A 20,809-nucleotide genomic window follows, 5' to 3' on the forward strand; every position below is an offset into this window, starting at 1 on the left:
AAGGCTTTCAGATTAGCACAGGGCCATGCTGGAGACGGAATGGCTTCCTAGTGCCCTGAGACACTGCCTCTAAAAGATGAATATGTGCACACTGCTGTCTGTAAAATAGGTAACCAACAAGGACCTGCTGTAGAGCACAGGGGACTCTGCTCAACACTCTGCAGTAACTAAGTGCGAAAGGATTGGAAAAAGAATATATATATATATATATATATATATATATATATATATGATGCTGGAGTGATAGGTCTTCTCAGTCTGACTTCATTCTTCTGTTTGAAACAGTAACGTCAGACTCTGATAGGCTCATTTATAGACTGGAATAGAAATAGAAAACCTAAAGCTAACTAAAAGCAACATTTGTGTATGTCTGGTCTCTACTGGTTTATGCAATAAGGATTTGGAATCACTAAATTTGTCACACACAGGCCATCTTTCTGATTTTGCTGTTCAACTGAATTAGAAGGATGTTACTATGAGTTTGTGTGAATATGAAAAACAGTCCTATTTTAACTGTCTCTATGGCAATAATTGCATATCTCTATGGCTAATACTGGTTTGCCTCTACAACAATAACCAGTGAAAAGAAGTGCTAAATTCCTTTTTCATTAAAAAAATTTTTTTCTTTTTATGGTTTCCCCTTTCCAAATATTTTACTTGATCAGACCAAGAGTTATTTACTAAATTGTTCCTCGTCTCCATTGTTTCCTTCACTGAATTCCAAAAGTAAAAATAAAAAGGTTGTCATCTGAGTCTGACAGAGAACTCTGACCCAAATTAAAGACTGATGCTCTTTATTTCAGTGAATGCTGATATGCTGTTTTGTACCTAGAAAGACTTGCTGGCTTTGGAGCCTGACTGGCTGCAAATCTTGGCTGTGTCACAATTAGCTGAACTTCTCTGTGTCACTTCATCTCCAAACCCCTCAGGGTGCTCCTTTCAAAAGTAGAAGTAATGGTCTCTTTCCTGAAGAGTTACAGTAAAAATTAAAGATATATAGATGAATATATATATCTGTACACAGGTACACACACATCTATATATATACATATATATATGTACACACACATATATACACATCATCTGGTGTGTAGTAGACCCTTAGGCCCTTAGTAAGTGGGAGTGGACAAGATAGAGCAGGGTGTGGGCTCTGATACTGATGAAATGTGGGACTTTGGTTAGGTCACTCCGTTCCCATAGGCACAGTCTGCTCCTCTAGGGAGCTTCTAAAGTTCCTACCTACTCTCTTTTTTTTTTTTTTTTTAATTTTTAATTGAAGGATAATTGCTCTACAACCTACCTACTCTTTAAGACTCTAAGTTTTTGATTGTTGTTTTGTCTGTTTTATGAACACTTTTTGGAATATAATTGCTTTACAACGTTGTTTTAGTTCTTTTAAAAACTAAAGCTACCATATGACCCAGCAATCTCACTGCTTGGGCATATACCCTCAGAAAATGACAGTACATAAGCACGTGTGAACCCTGATGTTCATCGCATACTACTTACAATAGCCAGGACATGAAAACAACCTAAATGTCCACTGAGAGATGAATGGTTGTAGTTGTTTTTCATCTCAAGAGTACACATACTGTTTACTTCACAAGGCAATCAATTCCTGTATTTACAGGTTTATGCAATAACTAAATCTGGAAAGTCACTGGTGTCATGTCTGTCTGTTTGGAAGTGTGTTTGTTCTAGGGCTGTCTTCTGTAGTAGAATGCCACTAATGGTCCACAAACATTTCAGTGGTACTTGCACTTCGCTATCTTAAGAAGCTCCTCTCTTCCATGTATTTATTTCTCATTAGTCAAATCCTAGCTCTTCTAAATGATTTATAGAGGCAAATCTCTTCAGCTTTAATTTTATAATTTCTGTCCCTTAACATGTAATACGTCACCTGTTGTTTGCAAAATTGTATAAACCATCTCTGTAGATGCATTAAATAATTCTGTAGTGTTAAAACCTCCTGCATTCATAAGTGAATTAGTTCTCATTTATTCTTAAATGATATCTTTGAATAGTCAAAAACTACTTTTTTGCATTAGTTATTCACTTAAATTTTTCATGTGAAGAACTTTAGAAAGGTAAGTAATGACATGTGGCTAATTTAATGTGTTCCCTTTAATTTTATCTTCTGTTTTTGTCTGTGGCTTATGAATATGAGAGAGCAGATGTGAAGGAATGTGCTTGTGTGTATATGTTCTAAGATATTCTGGGCTTAGGGGAAAATTAGTGTTTTTTTTTTTCATTTAAAGTTACATCAAAGACTAAAGATACTTTTAAAGAAAAGTTACACTGAATTGAAAACCCAATAGCAATAGGCTTTGAAAACCACATAACTTTCTATGCTGAACAATATTTTGTTCAAATTGCAGCTGATAACCACAAAGTAGGATGTTATATTAGGGACTTAACAATTCACAAAGGAATGATTTATATTGGACAATAGCTTATATATCCAAATATATGTTCTGAAATGAAATAAAGCTTGATACATAGAAATTATTAAAAAGGAGATATAGTTAAGATGAAGATACTGAAACATTTTCTTTGCCACTACAAAACATTTTAATGATATCCAACTTTGATGTCCATTTGAGCTACTTTATTATTTTTAGAATTATGAACCTTCCTCCTTTTGAAGCATCTGGTCTTCATTATTTGAAAACATTAATCTCTACCTCCTTTTTTTCCAGAAAATTTCTGTTTGCTTTCCCCAGACTCATTGCCTGATTAATTTTCTTTTAACTTTTCCTAACTCCTTCATTTTTTTCTTTTACATTCCCTAAAATATATTAGTATTTATTAAAGAGGATAATCATCTTTAAAATGTATACTAATACTCCTTAATATTTCAAAAATGTCATAGTATATTAAAGTATATAATATTTACTTCTAAAATATCTATTAATTGCAAAGTAAGTATAATATTGAGCAGTATAATTTAGACTGCATAGGTGAAGTAATTGGTTTATATGCTGTTTTTAATAACATAGATTATAGTAGTAAATAGAGCATTCATTCTCAGAGTGTACATTTTTATTTGTGCATGCATGCAAATGAGGAGTAAAAGTACATTGTTGTTTAGGGATTATTTTTGGGTTTTTGATTTCACAATCCAAAAACAAAAGAGTATTTTTTGGAGCTTGAAGAGAAAGAAATGATGTTCATAAATATAGAACTTATGTATTCATTAAAAAAAATAACTTTAACAGAGTATAGTTGGTATACAATGTTATATTAGTTTCAAATGTACATCAAAGTGATTCAGTTATACATATATATAACATACATATGTTATATATATATATATATATGCACACATTGTAAATATGTATATTCCCATCAACAGTGTAGGAGGGTTCCCTTTTCTTCACAGCCTCTCCAGCATTTATTGTAGTTTCTTTCTATATAAGAGTTATTTTCTTTTAAAATTTTGGATATTCCACAGTATTTTACACAAGGTACAGAATGGTTGAGGTGAAGGACAGAAGGAAATTGGCATATGTCATGTCATACTGTGTATAAAAAATGAGCTATCTTTGGCTTCACTTGATCTTAGCCAAAAGGTTGCAAAATGGTAACTCTTTTTGGCTTAATCCTTATGAAATGATATTGATTTTTTACAGATGGTCAAAAGCAAGAGCAATTCAATGACTTGCCAAAGATCACAAAGTAATTGGAAAACCAAGTGTATTTGTCTTCACGGCCCAAAGATATCACATTAAACTCCAGTGCATGCTACTGAGCCTTTGGAACACCTCATTTATTAAAAACATCTAGTAGCTTAGAAGCTACTAGATGTTAGGATCCTGGTACACAGCAGTAAAATGGACACTTCCTTTCCTTTGGGAGCTTATAGTCTACTGTGGGAGGCAAATAATAAATGAATCAATGTAAAACTGAATAATATTTACCTGTCAATGTGCTGTGTGCTCAGTTGTGTCCAATTCTTTGCAATCCCATGGACTGTAGCCCACCAGGCTCCCCTGTCCATGGAGTTCTCCAGGCAAGAATACTGGAGTAGGTTGCTGATTCCTTCTCCAGGTTACCTGTTACTAGAGCCATAAAAAATAAATAAGTTATATGATAGATAGGAAATGGGGGAGTTTAACCTCTTTAGATGGAGTGGTTCAGGTAGACTGAGCTAAGGAAAGCACAATTTAGCAGAGATTCAAGGATAAGAGGAGAAAGAATCTTCTAGGTAAAGAGGAAGAGCCCTGTGGTGGAGAGGAAAAACGGTGTGCAGCCAACCAGGAGGGGGAGAGTGGATGGTGCTTTAGTCATGACTCACAAACAGTCAGGTGCCAGCTACAAGAAGACCATCGGGTAGATATGGGTTTACTCTAAAAGCACTGGTGAGCCATTGAATTATTCCCAGTATGAGGACAACATGCTTTGATTTACATTTTTCTTTCTTTTTTAAAAATTTTATATATTTTAGTTGGAAAATATTACAGTATTTTAGTGGCTTTTGCCATACACTGGCAAGAATCAGCCACGGGTGCTTATGTGTCTTCCATCCTGAACCCCATCTCTCTTCCTCCTCACCCCATCCCTCCTGATTGTCCAAGTGCTCTGGCTTTGAGTGCCCTGCTTCATGTATCAAACTTGGACTGGTCATCTATTTCACATATAATACACATGTTTCAATGCTGTTCTCTCAAATCATCCCACCCTCACCTTCTCCACAGAGTCCAAAAGACTGTTCTATATATCTGTGTCTCTTGCTGTCTCGCACTTAGGGTTATCGTTACCATCTTTCTAAATTCCATATATATGCGTTCGTATACTGTATTGGTGTTTTTCTTTCTGACTTACTTCACTCTGTTTAATAGGCTCCAGTTTCATACACCCCATTAGAACAGATTCAAATGCATTCTTTTTAATAGCTGAGTAGTATTATCCATTCATCTGCTGATGGACATCTAGGTTGCTTCCATGTCCTGGCTATTATGAACAGTGCTGTGATGAACATTGGGGTACATGTGTCTCTTTCATTTCTGGTTTCCTCGGGATGTATGCCCAGCAGTGGGATTGCTATGTCCTATGGCAGTTCTATTTCCAGTTTTTGAAGGAATCTCCACACTTTTCTCCATAGTAGCTGTACTAGTTTGCATTCCCACCAACAGAGTAAGAGGGCTCCCTTTTCTCTGCACCCTCTTCAGCACTTATTGTTTGTAGACTTTTTAATAGGAGCCATTCTGACCTGTGTGAGATGGTACCTCATTGTGGTTTTGATCTGCATTTGTCTGATAATGAGTGATGTTGAGCATCTTTTCATGTGTTTGTTAGCCATCTATATGTATTCTTTGGAGAAATGTCTGTTTAGTTCTTTGGCCCATTTTTTTTATTGGGTCTTTCTTTTTTCTAGTATTGAGTTGCACGAACTGCTTGTATATTTTTGAGATTAATTCTTTGTCAGTTGCTTTGTTTGCTATTATTTTCTCCCATTTTGAAGGCTGTCTTCTCACCTTGCTTATAGTTTCCTTTGTTGTGCAAAAGCTTTTAAGGTTAATTAGGTCCCATTTGTTTATTTTTTATTTTATTTCCATTACTCTGAGAGGTGGGTCATAGAGGATCTTGCTGTGATTTATGTCAGTTTATGTTTTGCCTCTGTTTTTCTCTAAGAGTTTTATAGTTTCTGGTCCTACATTTAGATCTTTAATCCATTTTGAGTTTATTTTTGTGCATGGTATTAGAAAGTGTTCTAATTTCATTCTTTTACAAGTGGTTGACCAGTTTTCCAAGCACCACTTGTTAAAGAGATTGTCTTTTCTCCATTGTATATTTTTGGCTCCTTTGTTAAAGATATGTTGTCCATATGTGCGTGGATTTATCTATGGGCTTTCTATTTTGTTCCATTGATCTATATTTCTGGTTTGGTCCAGTACCATACTGTCTTGATGACTGTAGCTTTTTAGTATAGTCTGAAGTCAGGCAGGTTGATTCCTCCATTCTTCTTTCTCAATATTGCTTGACTATTCAAGATTTTTTTTAAATTTCCCTACAAATTATGAATTTATTTTTTCTAGTTCTGTGAAAAATTACCATTGGTAGCTTGATAGGGATTGCGTTGAATCTATAGATTGCTTTGGTTAGTATATTCATTTTCACTATATTGATTCTTCCTATCCATGAACATGGTATATTTCTCCATCTGCATCATCTTTGATTTCTTCCATCAATGTTTTATGGTTTTCTATATATAGGTTTTTTGTTTCTTTAGATAGGTTTATTCCTTAGTATTTTATTCTCTTCATCACAATGGTTATTGGGATAGTTTCCTTAATTTCTTTTTCTATTTTCTCATGATTAGTTTATAGGAATGCAAGGGATTTCTGTATGTTAATTTTATATCCTGCAACTTTACTTTATTCATTGATTAGCTTTAGTAATTTTCTAGTGGTATCTTTAGGCTTTTCTATCTAGAGGATCATGTGTTCTGCAAACAATGAGAGTTTTACATGTGAGATACTGGAGGCATTAAGAGGGATCTGGAATGGGGACAGAGGGAAGAGAGGTGGCTTAAGACACTTGCTAGAGATAATATTGAGAGGAGGTGTTGATATATGGTTTTAGGAATGAAGGAAAGCTGGAACAACCGTTAGGTTTTTATTTGAATATCTGAGTACCGGGCAGCACCTTCTGTGAAGATGAATAAGTGCTTGGTGGCAGAAAACCGGGACTTTTGATACAAAACACTGTTTACTAAATGAAAGAGCCACTATGTTGGTCACATCAGATGTTTTTTCTTTTACAGTTAAATACAATATTTTCTTCCATGACCATTCATTTATGAATTGTCTGTGGCACCTTCCACATTTACTAGAAGAGTTGGGTGGTTGCAACGTAAGTTTGCTGGCCCTCAAAGCTGAAAATATTTACTTGTTTGGCCGTGTCTAAAAAACTGATTAGCTCTGCAGTAGAGCATGTCTGGAACCTAATTTTAGAGTATGGTTCTCATTTTTCTAAACCAGTGGCCCTTTTCAATAATCTTTATAAAGGCTTTGTCTCCTTATAAAGCCAGTCTGTCATTGTTAAGGCCTTCCCAGGTACCTAAAAGCAAAGGAGAAAAGGAAAGATAAAAGCATCTGAATGCAGAGTTCCAGAGAACAGCAAGAAGAGATAAGAAAGCCTTCCTCAGTGATCAATGCAAAGACATATAGGAAAAGAACAGAATGGGAAAGACTAGAGATCTCTTCATGAAAATTAGAGATACCAAGGGAACATTTCACGCAAAGGTGGACTTGATAAAGGACAGAAATGGTATGGACCTAACAGAAGCAGAAGATATTAAGAAGAGGTGGCAAGAATACACAGAAGAACTGTACAAAAAAGATCTTCACAACCCAGATAATCACGATGGTGTGATCACTCATCTAGAGCCAGACATCCTGGAATGTGAAGTCAAGTGGGCCTTGGAAAGCATCATTATGAACAAAGCTAGTGGAGGTGATAGCATTCCAGTTGAGCTATTTCACATCCTGAAAGATGATGCTGTGAAAGTGCTGCACTCAATATGCCAGCAAATTTGGAAAACTCAGCAGTGGCCACAGGACTGGAAAAGGTCAGTTTTCTTTCCAATCCCAAAGAAAGGCAATGCCAAAGAATGCTCAAACTACCGCACAATTGCACTCATCTCACATGCTAGTAAAGTAATGCTCAAAATTCTCCAAGCCAGGCTTCAGCAATACGTGAACTGTGAACTTCCTGATGTTCAAGCTGGTTTTAGAAAAGGCAGAGGAACCAGAGATCAAATTGCCAACATCTGCTGGATCATGGAAAAAGGAAGAGAGTTCCAGAAACATATCTACTTCTTCTTTATTGACTATGCCAAAGCCTTTGTGTGGATTACAAGAAACTGTGGAAAATTCTGAAAAAGATGGGAATACCAGACCACCTGACCTGCCTCTTGAGAAATCTGTATGCAGATCAGGAAGCAGCAGTTAGAACTGGACATGGAACAACAGACTGGTTCCAAATAGGAAAAGGAGTACATCAAGGCTGTATATTGTCACCCTGCCTATTTAGCTTCTATGCAGAGTACATCATGAGAAACGCTGGACTGGAAGAAACACAAGCTGGAATCAAGATTGCTGGGAGAAATATCAATAACCTCAGATATGCAGATGACACCAACCTTATGGCAGAAAGTGAAGAGGAACTAAAAAGCCTCTTGATAAAAGTGAAGGAAGAGAGTGAAAAAGTTGGCTTAAAGCTCAACATTCAGAAAACGAAGATCATGGCATCTGGTCCCATCACTTCATGGGAAATAGATAGGGAAACAGTGGAAATAGTGTCAGACTATTTTTTGGGCTCCAAAATCACTGCAGATGGTGACTGCAGCCATGAAATTAAAAGACGCTTACTCCTTGGAAGAAAAGTTATGACCAACCTAGATAGTATATTCAAAAGCAGAGACATTACTTTGCTGACTAAGGTCCGTCTAGTCAGGGCTATGGTTTTTCCAGTAGTCATGTATGGATGTGAGAGTTGGACTGTGAAGAAGGCTGAGCACCGAAGAATTGATGCTTTTGAACTGTGGTGTTGGAGAAGACTCTTGAGAGTCCCTTGGACTGCAAGGAGATCCAACCAGTCCATTCTGAAGGAGTTCAGCCCGGGGATTTCTTTGGAAGGAATGATGCTAAAGCTGAAAGTCCATTACTTTGGCCACCTCATGCAAAGAGTTGACTCATTGGAAAAGTCTTTGATGCTGGGAGGGATTGAGGGCAGGAGGAGAAGGGGACGACCGAGGATGTGATGGCTGGATGGCATCACTGACTCGATGGACATGAGTCTGAGTGAACTCCAGGAGTTGGTGATTGACAGGGAGGCCTGGCATGCTGCGATTCATGGGGTCGCAAAGAGTCAGACACGACTGAGTGACTGAACTGAACTGAATTCCCAGGTAGCACTATTTCTGAAGAACCCGCCTGCCAATGCAGGAGACATAAGAGATGCAGGTTTGATCCCTGGGTTGGGAAGATCCCCTCGAGAAAGACATGGCAACACACTCCAGTATTCTTGCCTGGAGAATTCCATGGACAGAGGAACCTGGCAGGCTACATACAGTCCATGGGGTTGCACAGAGTCAGACACGACTGAAGCGACTTATCACACATGTCATTATTATTCACAGCTACTTTACTATTGTGGTTTATTTATTTTTTCTTTTTTTGCCCTCCATTTATTTTTGGTATCTTTCCTTGTTTGCTTCTCTTTACCCTCTAAGAGTGAATCTTTCCTATACAAATTGAAACCTCTTTTCTGCCGTCTCCTTGATGTCTGCAGAGAAGCCACCTGACCACTAAAGCTTCCTGTATTTAGGAAAGGTCCTTACCCACTCACCATTCTCCCGAAGATCACTTACTGTTACTGACATTTGGTCTGGTTTTGCTTGTCTGTTCCCTGTCCGTCTCTCCTCTGATATGATGCTGGTCACATGAGGGCAGGGGCTTAGATTGTTTTGTTCACTGGTGTATTTCCGGTGCCCAGACTGTGCTTGACATGTGATAGATATTCAGTTAATATCTGTTGAATGAACAAATCTGTTCATTGTACTCTCTCTTTGGGGGAACTTATCCATGTTTACATTATCAACTATTACTTCTTACTAGAAGACATCCAGTTCATACCTCCAAGTTCTAAATTTGATCATGCTGTAGATCTCAGGCCACTTAGTCCAAAATTTCATTTTCTACCTTTTCTTTTATTACTTCTCTACTTAAACCTTCATGCTCTATTAAAAATGTTACTCTTTTTCGAGGTCATTGTAGTTTTCTCACCTTATATCCAGACACTGCTGTTCTGATGCTCCTGGACATCTTGGCTCTCTTCCAGGCTTTGAGTCTGCACTGGGTCTTTCTTCTTTCTCCCACTTATGCTTATCCATCAGCTCTCAGCTCACGTTCTACCTCTTCAAAGAGGCCATCTTTGGCAAACTGACCACATGCCACCTCATCGGTTCTTTCTTTTATACCACCTGTCACACCTCGAATCATCCAAATTGTTTCTTCACTTACCAAATGTGTGTTTCCCACTAGACTGCAAGCTCGTTAAAGGCAAAGACTGGGCATCTGTTTCTCACTTGCGAGCTCCTCAGTGGTGGGACAGTTCCTGGAATACTCTCAGGGCTCAACAGAAGTTTGCTAGAGGAATGAATTTCCAGAGAGAACTCCAGTCCACAATGATCATTCACTTGTCAAGTCTTGGCACTTGGCAATGCTGTTACTGTTCTGGGGATGGATGATTCACTATCTTGGGAAGCCCTGGGATTCTAGACTTCAGTTGCTATTTCGTGCCTGTATGGGTGCCTGATTCTTACTCCTCTAGTAAGGTTTAAATACCCAAAGATCTCAAAACTATACGCCACACACAGGCATACATGCACAATGCTGCATACACCAGCACGCCTATTTCTTGCTCTTGGTTTATTATCATCTAAAGGTCCTTCCTCTGCAAGAATACTGCTCTTCATTTCACAGGTTCGGAGAAGAGGGAAAACTTATTTCCTAAAACCTTTTTTTTTTATTTGCCGATTTGGCTTTAAACTTCAGATATACATGCAAAAATGCTCTGCATATCATATGTTATTTCTATTTATGTTAGAAATGAAATCATGACCTACTTGTGTAGAGAAGATCACCATTTATAAGTGCCTCTTCATAAAAGTACACAAAACATACCCTTTTTAAAAACTGAAATAAAACTGGTATAATCAGCTTAAAATGTCCCTCATTAAATTTTGCAAAGCATAGAAAGAAAACGGCAGTCAGAACATGCAGTAGTTAACAGAAAAAGTACAGAAATTAAGATGCTTTTACAATATATTTCTCTTTGAAGAAAGATTATAATATTTAATAATAGTTTCTCCAACATTTGTCTGCAACAGGGGGTAGGCAGACCTTCTCTGTAAAGGGCCAGGTACTAAATATTTCAGGTTTTGTGGACAGTACAATCTCTGTTATAACTGTCCAAGTCTATTACTGAGGCCTGAGAGCAGCCGTAGGCTTCACGTGGGTGAATGGTGTGGCTGTATCCCAATAAAGCTTAATTTGTGAACACTGAGATTTGAATTTTATTTAATTTTCATGTGGCAAGAAATACGATTCTTCTTTTGATTATTTCAACTACTTTAATCTCTGAAAACCATTTTTAGCTCACAGATCATACACAAATAGCTGCAAGGTCAGATCCAGCCTGTGGGCTGTAGTCTGCCAGCCCCTGGTTAAGAGAGTTCAGCTTGAACAAAGTGATGTGTTGGTCTAGCTGGGGGTGACCATGTGTATCAGCAGGAATACATGCTAAGGAGTAGTATCTGAGAGGAAGCTGAGGGAATCTTCTGCAGAGATCACTGAAGTCCGACCAGAAGTTCAAGAGCAGAAATCAGAAAAAAAACCTGCAGTGCAGAGACTCTCAGGCTTTGAAATGGCTAATGGATTAAAAAAATAGAATCTGAAGCTGGTAATCCACAATTAATTTAAAAGATTTTCGATTTTAATGCCAGAAAGGAATATACAAAACAGTTAATTAAAGTTTCAATATATATACAGCAGGTCATTAGAAAGTAGCAGGTTGCATAAGATCTTTGACTTGCCACTTTCTCAGCTGCCTGTTGAGTTTGTCTATTTCTAAATATCAGAGGGTCCTGCATTCTCTCTTCAAACAAATCAGTGAACTCCCTAATAGGAAAGATGTTTCTCATCTAAATCTCTGTGTGCCTCTCTGGGTTGTGGGGTTGTTACACACTGTAGCAGGGATGGTGGAGGCTGAACTGATCGATGCTCTCAGAGCTCAGCACCCTCTCCTTGCAGACGCCCCGCCCACCAGCTCTGTTTCCCAGGAGACGGAGGCTGCAGTCTATTCCAGGATTGCCTGTTCTTTCCCCAAGACTTATAACACTCCAGTCCCTTTGGGAAGGAGACAGCATAAATGAGGGAAGTTGGATGGGGAAACGGGAAACCAAAAAATCTGTCCATTTGAATGTCTGTTTCCTATAAACACTGTTGAAGAAACCTGAAATGTGATTGTTCATAAAGATATTAGAACATGAAGATTATGATGGATGAATTAAGCTATGTGTAGGTATAGTATCTGCATCCCCTTTTGCTAACCACGGTTCTTCAGTGATATCTAGTTTTGATCTTCTGTTGGGCAAATAAGATAGTTTTATTTCCTCTAGTTGAATCATTATATCTGTCTTTTATATTTAGCACAAAACTATTAGAGTAAGGCAAAGTAAATTTGCTGTTATGCGTTAGGTACAAACTGCACCACACAGTGCAAAATCCTGTGCTTCTGAGTAGGCAAACCGAGATTTGAATCACAATGTGACCACTTAGAGCCCTCTTCCTCATTTAAACTGAAAGCACAGATAATAACAATAAGGATACTGATAAAACCAGTACCTCTTAGGGTTGTTTTAAATATTAAATAATGTATCATGTTTAAGGCATCTGAGCCAAGTGCTGTACTAGGAACAGGGCCTAACACAGAGAAACTACATAATAAATATTAATACATGCTGAATCATTTAAGGAACAGTGGCAAGTGCCAAGACCATGGCAAGCGTGCAATAAAAGTCAGCTGTCCTTCCCTTATCTCCCAAATACCCTCAGCATTTTACAAGCCACTCAGCATTGCCATAGAAGTATAAAAGCAATGGCTTCTTAACCTGCTAAGTGCCGCGGAGGTCACACTACTACGTATAGGCTCTGCTCAGTTCCCATGTGCTTGCTATGGGCTCCTGAGCAAAACTGAGTCACGTTTATTTTATTTAAGTACCATTGATTTTCAGTCTTGTGTTAATTTCTGCCATATAAAAGGTGATCTAGTTATATATATATATATATACATATATATATATTTACATTTTCCTTTCATATTTTTCCATTATGGTTGAGTTGCTTTCTAACACACTTATACAATGCACCATTCCCTCCCTCCCAAGTGTTATGTGCGGGACTTTGAAACTGTGCAGGTGACCATCCAGTAATGTTGAGTGATGTTTTCCACAATCACTTTCATTTGGATAACTGGCCAATTTTCTAATACTAGTGAGTCAGGATCCAGTTTGTGAGTTGTTCCCTCTGAATCGACATGAAATATAGTGTGAATTTTAAATATATTTGAAGCATCAATAGTAGGAGGTAGTGAGAAAGACAGCTTTTAGGGCATCCCATAAAGAGCTTCTGTATGCCCCTCCACTTGTGTTTATGATTATGACGTGCCTTCCCTGGGGAGTTTCCTCTGTTCATTACAGGACATGAGTCATTGCATTCAGCGCTTAGGTCGCTGCCTAAAAGTAGTGCTTTTGAAGTTCTTGGTGCAGGCAGTGGCCATGACTGCAATAGAAATACTGAATTTGTTATCCACAACACAGTAGTTTCCCTTCTCAATGGAGGAGATAGATTTTTAACTTGACTGACCTTGTGTAACCAAATAACCAGAGAAGGCAGTGCCTTGCCTCTGTCAGAAGCTACTAGAATAAAGGAATGAAGGAAGGGATAAAGAAAGGGATGAATGGAGGAGGGAAGGAAGGGGAAGGATAAATTTAAAGGGAACTGTTAGTCACGCCCGAGGTGGTACATTAAAGTTGATGCATTAAAGTACTGAAGAATGACCTGTATTTATTTTTTAAGTGCAGTTCCTGCCTTTGGTCTGAATATATTCAACATTAAGTTTTGACTATGTAATTTCATGCCTAAGGTCACTGAAGGACAACCAAAAAAGAATGTTTAATGCAAAATTCAAATGCTTTATCATACTATGGATGTACGATGAGGTAGTTCCCTAGTTCGCCTGGAAGTAATTATGAGGAAACCTACTAGAATAGCCAACAGTTCCATAGGACCACTCATGCTTCAGGTATTGATTCAGCACCCAGCTCTCACTGCTTGACATGTAGTTATTTAGTTCATCCTCCAACATTCCAGTGAGATAGATAATATTAGTATTCCCATGGTACAGAAGAGGAAATGGAGGCACAGAGAGGTTAGACAATTTGCTCTGGGTCACACAGCATGTAAAATGAACTTGAAATTTATTCTCTAAAATGAGACTTTTGAGAGTGATGGGTGGTGTTAATCATAATCGTATAAAATAACAGAAATGAACTGGGACTGGCCCTGAAAGTCCAGGACATCATAGTTAGCCTAAAATATCCAGAATTTGAATCCAGGCCCAGATCCAGAGTCTACGCTTATCTGACTCTAGTAAACTGTCCCTTTCCTCCACTGGCTCTCATTTGCCCATTTCTGTTCATTCCTGCAGCATTTATGTGTACACTTCAGTCCCTAGCATTTTCTTTCCAGGTGCCTTATTTTTTCTCATTGTGTATTTTTTCAATTGAAGTATAGTTGATTTACAATGTTGTGTTAGTGTCAGGTATACAACCAAGTATTTCATATATGTGTGTGTATATATATATATGTATATGTATATAATTTTTCAGATTCTTTCCCCTTATAGGTCTCTGCTGTTTATCTGGTTTATATATATGTATTTGTGATCCCATGAACTATTGCCCACCAGACTCCTCTGTCCATGGTATTTTCCTGGCAAGAATACTGGAGTGGGTTGCCATTTCCTCCTCCTGGGGATCCTCCCCACCCAGGGATCAAACTCATGTCTCCTGTGTCTTCTGTATTGGCAGGCAGATTCTTTACCATTGAGCCATCTAGGAAGATGCCTGTTTTAAAGTAGTAATGTATATATGTTAAGCCCAAGCTCCTAATTTATTCTTTTTTTTTCTTATTCATAATGCAGCTGATTCAACTTGTAGTGGACTGTACACATTACAAAGATGAATCAGACAGAATCCCCATTGTCCAGGACCTCAGTCAATAGGACACAGGGCTAAAACGTCATGATTTTTCTCAGGAACAAGTTAGAGGCACCCTATCTACTTTGATGAACCAAAGGAGAGCTCAGTGGTTACAAAAAAAAAAAGAAGAATGACTCATGTGCTTTTAGAATCCTTTGTAAAAATTCCCTTATTCTTTCTTTTTTTTCAGATTTTATTTTATTATTATTTTTTTTTACTTTACAATATTGTATTGATTTTGTCATACATCAACATGAATCCGCCATGGGTGTACACATGTTCCCAATCCTGAACCCCCCTCCTACCTCCCTCCCCATCTCTCTGGGTCATCCCAGTGCACCAGCCCCAAGCATCCTGTATCCTGCATTGAACCTAAACTGGCAATTCGTTTCTTGTGGGATATTATACATGTTTCAATGCCATTCTCCCAAATCATCCCACCCTCTCCCTCCCTTATGCTTTCTGATGAGCAAAAATCTATACCAAACCCGAATCCCCTGGGAGCTTGGCCAGTAACAGACATGGTGCTCCCAGGGGGTTTCATGCTGTATTCCAAATGCAGAATGAAAGCAGTGAACATGCAAAATGAAAGGCAGCCGGGTTTGCTCCAAGGCTTATCCATGAAGAGTCACCTATTTTTATTGCGTGAGAAATAAGGTCTGGTATTGTAATGACATGACACAGTGAATTGGGGGTAATTCTTCGAGCATTCAAGACTCACCTGTGTGTTCAAGTACATTGTGTCCTTTGAGATTTTTTTCTAAGCACTCGAATCTTCTGTAAGAAACACATATTCTCAGTTTTTGAGGAAAGACACTATATTATTTGAATCCTCACGACGGGGTTTTGTGCAGCAACTTAGGGAAGCAAAGCACGCAGGTTGTGCTCTCATGCTCTGCACCGATGCTCTTTGGCAGCACTAGACACGTATATACTCTAGACATGTCTTAAGACATCATTGACTATAGTTGATTTACAATGTCATGTTAGTTTCAGGTATACAACACTGTGAGTCAAATATATGTTAATATATACATACATATATCTATATCTTTTTCAGATTCTTTTCCATATCAGTTATTATAAAATATTGAATATAGCTCCCTGTTCTATACAGTAGGTCCTTGTTGAGTATCTATTACTATTTTAGGCCTGTTAATCCCAGCTGCCTAGATTATCCTGCCCCCACCTCTCTCCCCTTTGATAACTGTCAGTTTGTTTTCCATGCCTGTGAATCTATTTCTGGTTTGTAAAAATAAGTTAATTTGTGTTATTTTTCGATTCCACATTTAAGTCATATCATACAGTATTTGTCTTTGTCTGACTTAGTATGATGATCTTTAGGTCCATCCATGTTGCTGCAATGGCATTATTTTATTCTTTTTTATAGCTGAGTAATATTGCATTGCACAAATGTACCACGTTTTCTTTATCCATGGGCATATTAGACCTCAGAATCCAACAGTTTATCTTTTGTTTTCCTTTATAATAGAAACCAGAAATCAGAAAAGGCTTTATTATTTTTCATCAGTTTTTAGACCAGCGAAGTGAAATAAATTTCCTCTCAAGACCAAGACAACCAAAGTTAGAATCAAGGAATTTGGAAGTAGATGCACTTAGCTTTGGATATTGAATGAAGCCTGGAGGACCCTTAAGAAAGAGCATGCTGCCAATGTGCTGGTCTGTCCACCTACCTGCGCTGGAGTTTTGGACTCTTTGGGACAGATAAACTGAGTTGACTTCTAGACCATAAAGACTATCTTGTTTGAATTATTAAAGACACTAAAATAATTAGAGATGCTATCCAAAAATAGCATTTCACATCCATAACAATTTATGTTACCCAGCACCCTTTTCCTTTAACATTTAGTTACAAAATCCTTTTTTAATGTTATTATGTCAAATTACAGGCCAAATGAAATTCTATTCTGTTCTGATAATGGATGTGTATAATAGTCTGAAAGAGCTTTCATAAAGTATAGTAATACATAACCAATTTAATTTGCAACTAAGCCAGTGGTGAAGTAATATATTTATACAACTAATATTGTTAAATTCATAATTTTCATTCTTTCTTGTTTAAATTACAAGTTTCTTTCAAATGAAATACATTTATGAGGAGCCTAATGGTTTCTTACTACAGCTTTTCTGTTGTGATAGCTTTTACGGTTTCCCCACTATCTTTCCATTTCAATCATACATAGGACATCTGAAACTTTAATGTAAGTCAAGTATGGACCTAAGTAAAAGTTACAAATTAAGTAATCATGGAAAATATATATAATCAATAATTGCTTGAGTATTTACTATCATGGTTTTGTTACATATAGTTATATATTAATGTATGTATATATATAATAAAAATATATTAAGACATAGCTCAGTTGGTAAAGAATCTGCCTACCATACAGGAGGCCTGGGTCAATTCCTTGGTTGGGAAGATCCCCTGGAGAAGGAAATGGCAACCCACTCTAGTATTCTTGCCTGGAGAATCCTATGGACAGAGGAGCCTGGCAGGGTTGCAAGAGTCGGACAGACTTAACAACTAAACCACCACCACCAACCAACCAAAGCATTACCAAATATATTATTCATTGAGTACACACAGAATTCTCTTTTCACATATTTATTACATTTATTACCTTCAATTATGGGTGTGCATTTTAAGAACTGTTTGTTATTGCTATTCTACTTGTTAAATAATTCTGCATATTATATTGTCTCTGTGGTTTGGGCATTGGTGCTTGGTTGTTTGAATTCTGACAGTTCTGTCTCCCAGAGCAATATGCTTGTTTTTCATGTTCATGGAAGCCCAGCCAATCCGTGCAATAATTGTTCCAATGGCAATGTTTAGAGGTGAGCACAGAAAACTTGTTCTGAAGACAAAGTACAGATTTAAATGAAACTGTCAGTCTGTGAGTCAAGTGTGTTAATCGAAATATTTAACAAAAAATACGTGGGCTGCTCACCATTAGAATGGAGGCCCATCCTAAACAACCAGTATGTCTGCACGTTTTGTGCTCTGACTGTGCACCACTGACCGTCATTGTATGATCCCCACTGAGAGCAACAGAAACCAAATTAATAAGAAAAACAGTCACAGCCTTAATGAGTATCATCTAATATGAAGGAATAAGTATGTATATTTTAGAGCTCTGATAAACATAATTTGGACTAGAAATCTTCTTTTGACTATACTGAAAGGTTTAATTTGGTCAATTTTGATAACACTGAAAGATTTTAGTTGACATCATTGCTTCTTTTTTAATAGTGGCTAGCATTCAGAAGCTTCCTGCAGCCTCTGTTCTAACAGACATCAACTTCCCAATGAAAGGACGGAAGGGGATGGTTGACTGGGCAAGAAACTCAGAAGACAGAGTGGTCATTCCAAAAAGCATCTTCACTCCTGTGTCATCAAAAGGTAAATATGTGAAGCGATTTAGGCCTTGAGCAAAAAGTATATGAATTCAATACTACACTAGCAATTTAGTCTGTAATCATGACCTTAAAGTCATTTTGTTACTATAGAAAACTCAATTTGATGTCGCCTGAATCTTAATTTACTGGAGTAGAAGATCTATTAAAAAGTAAAAAAAAAAAAACAAGTGCAAATTATAGACCTGCTGATGACATGGTCAGATTTTCAGTGTTGACAGACTCACCCCAGTGTAAAGCATGTGGCACAGCATTTTAAGTTTAGGTATTGAAATAGGTTGTGTTTTCTAGTCCGTGAAAAATAAATTATTTCTGCCTCACTTAAGAAATTGATATATGAAAACAAATCTAAGGAAAGAATTGAGTTTTAAGAACATCTTAGGTAGCCTTTTAAACTGAATGACCCTTTTCAGTAGTGACACTGTGGTTTCAATTCTTACCTTGGAGGTCTGACATTTTAACTGAGAGCTCCAAAGAGCATAGGCTGTCTCCCCACATCACCTGGAATTTAAGCTCTTTTGCTATAGCTACAGCCACTTCTTGTCTCAGCTTGAAGGAAGGTTCCTTCATGACAAAACCCACTGAAAACATATCTTCTGGGGTCATGATTAACACATAGAGTGTGTGGGCTCAATTGCCCGGCATGGTTAAGAAGGCATTTCTTTCTTTTTTTTTTTTTTTTTTAACTTTACAATTTTTTTTTTTTTTCCATACATCAACATGAATCCATGGGTGTACACGTGTTCCCAAACCCGAAACCCCCTCCTACCTCCCTCCCTGTACCATCCCTCTGGGTCATCCCAGTGCACCAGCCCCAAGCATCCTGTATTCTTCATCGAACCTAGACTGGCAATTCATTTCTTATATGATATTATATATATTTCAATGCCATTCCTGGCTTTGCATCAATAAATACTGGAATCCCCTTGTAATTAGGAGATTAAAAGTTTTATAGGACATAGTATTTTTCTTGCTGTTTTGCTAATATGTTAAATTTTATTCTTTCTAGAATTAGATGAATCATCAGTCTTTGTTCTTGGAGCAGTCCTGTACAAAAACTTAGATCTAATTTTGCCCACTCTGAGGTAAGCTACAAAGTAATAAGCTGTTGTAATCTCTGTAAATTATTCCAAAAATGTGATTATAGCTCATTCTATGAAAATAGTCAAACAAGCTTTGGTAATACAAAGGGCTCTTCTTAGATGAAATAGAAAATACCAATTTAATGAACAGCTTATTAGCATATCATGGCATTGCAAAATAAGTAGGAAAGATAATTTTGGTTCCTGATTATAGCCCTGTAATTCTGACTTGTCTTGACTGAGGGAAAAAAAGTAAGAAAAAGAAAACCTCAAGGCTCTATAATAGAATGGATCATTTTAAAATTAATCTGTCTTCTTGCTTTATTTGTACTTAATGTTACCGTTCACCAGCATGACATGAAATTAAAGCAGTGTCATGATGGCTGAGAACACACGTTTTGTTCATCGTCACAAGATCTCAATTCGCTTCTAAATAAATATCCAATTACAGTTACATTAAGAAAAAATGCTGCTGTTCAATTAGAGGAGTAATTTTGGAAGAAATACATTGATTTCTTTCCTCCCAGACGTTGGAAAGAAACAATTGCAAATAGTAATTCTACCGACATTAATTTATTTGCTCTGCTGTCTTAACTGGTTTACCAGATTGGTAAAGAGTCTGCCTGCCATGCAGGAGACCCTGGTTTGATTCCTGGGTCTGGAAGATCCGATGGCGAAGGGATAGGCTACCCACTCCTGTATTCTTGGGCTGCTCTTGTGGTTCAGCTTGTAAAGAATCTGCCTGCAATGAGAGAGACCTGGGTTCAATCCCTGGGTTGGGAAGATCCCCTGGAGAAGGGAAAGGCTACCCACTCTGGTATTCTGGCCCGGAGAATCCCATGGACTGTATAGTGCATAGAGTCGCAAAGAGTCAGACACAACTGAATGAATTTCACTTTCACTTCATTTTCACAGGAAAAAAAAAAAAAAAAGAAACAAAAACATGGGCTCCCCAGGTGGTGCAGTGGTAAAGAATTTGCCTGCTATGTAGGAGATACAAGAGACGCGGGCTCAGTCCCTGGGTCAGGAAGATCCCCTGGAGGAGGGCACGGCAACCCACTCTAGTACTCTTGCCTGGAGAATCCCATGGACAGAGGAGCCTGGCGGGCTACAGTCCATGGGGTCGCAGAGTGTGACAGGACTGAACTACTGAGCACTCACACACACAGAAAGCAAGGTGTCCATCTGTCTGGATGATGCTGTCCTCACTCTTGAAGACTTGTTTCCTCCACCAGAGCTCTCAGTGGAGAAGTGAGACAAAACTGTATTTTAATTAAATACAGCCCCAGGGCTGTGAGCGCTTCCTCACTTCCCTGTGAGTAAAGCGCTGTTTTTCGAGGGTAGAGACTGCAAATTGATATGTACATTATACCAGGGGTATAACAAATGGGCTAATAAATAAAAACAATTAGAGTTCAGTCCAGTAGGAAAAGACCTCTCAAGAAAGAAACAACAGTTGCAG

The 20,809-nt window shown here is 37.8% G+C and overlaps 1 protein-coding gene across 2 annotated transcripts in view; it reads left to right on the forward strand.

Moving 5' to 3' along the window:
* Positions 1-20,809, forward strand: part of ADGRB3 (adhesion G protein-coupled receptor B3) — an 883,764-nt gene that overhangs the window by 457,909 nt on the left and 405,046 nt on the right. For both annotated transcript variants that reach the window (XM_005688755.3, XM_018058811.1), the window contains 2 exons: positions 18,102-18,251; positions 19,275-19,350. In XM_005688755.3, the coding sequence (XP_005688812.1) occupies positions 18,102-18,251; positions 19,275-19,350 (226 nt within the window). The remainder of the gene's footprint in view (positions 1-18,101; positions 18,252-19,274; positions 19,351-20,809) is intronic.

The sequence above is a fragment of the Capra hircus genome, chromosome 14 (assembly GCF_001704415.2).
Source record: "Capra hircus breed San Clemente chromosome 14, ASM170441v1, whole genome shotgun sequence".
In the NCBI taxonomy this organism is placed as follows: domain Eukaryota; kingdom Metazoa; phylum Chordata; class Mammalia; order Artiodactyla; family Bovidae; genus Capra; species Capra hircus.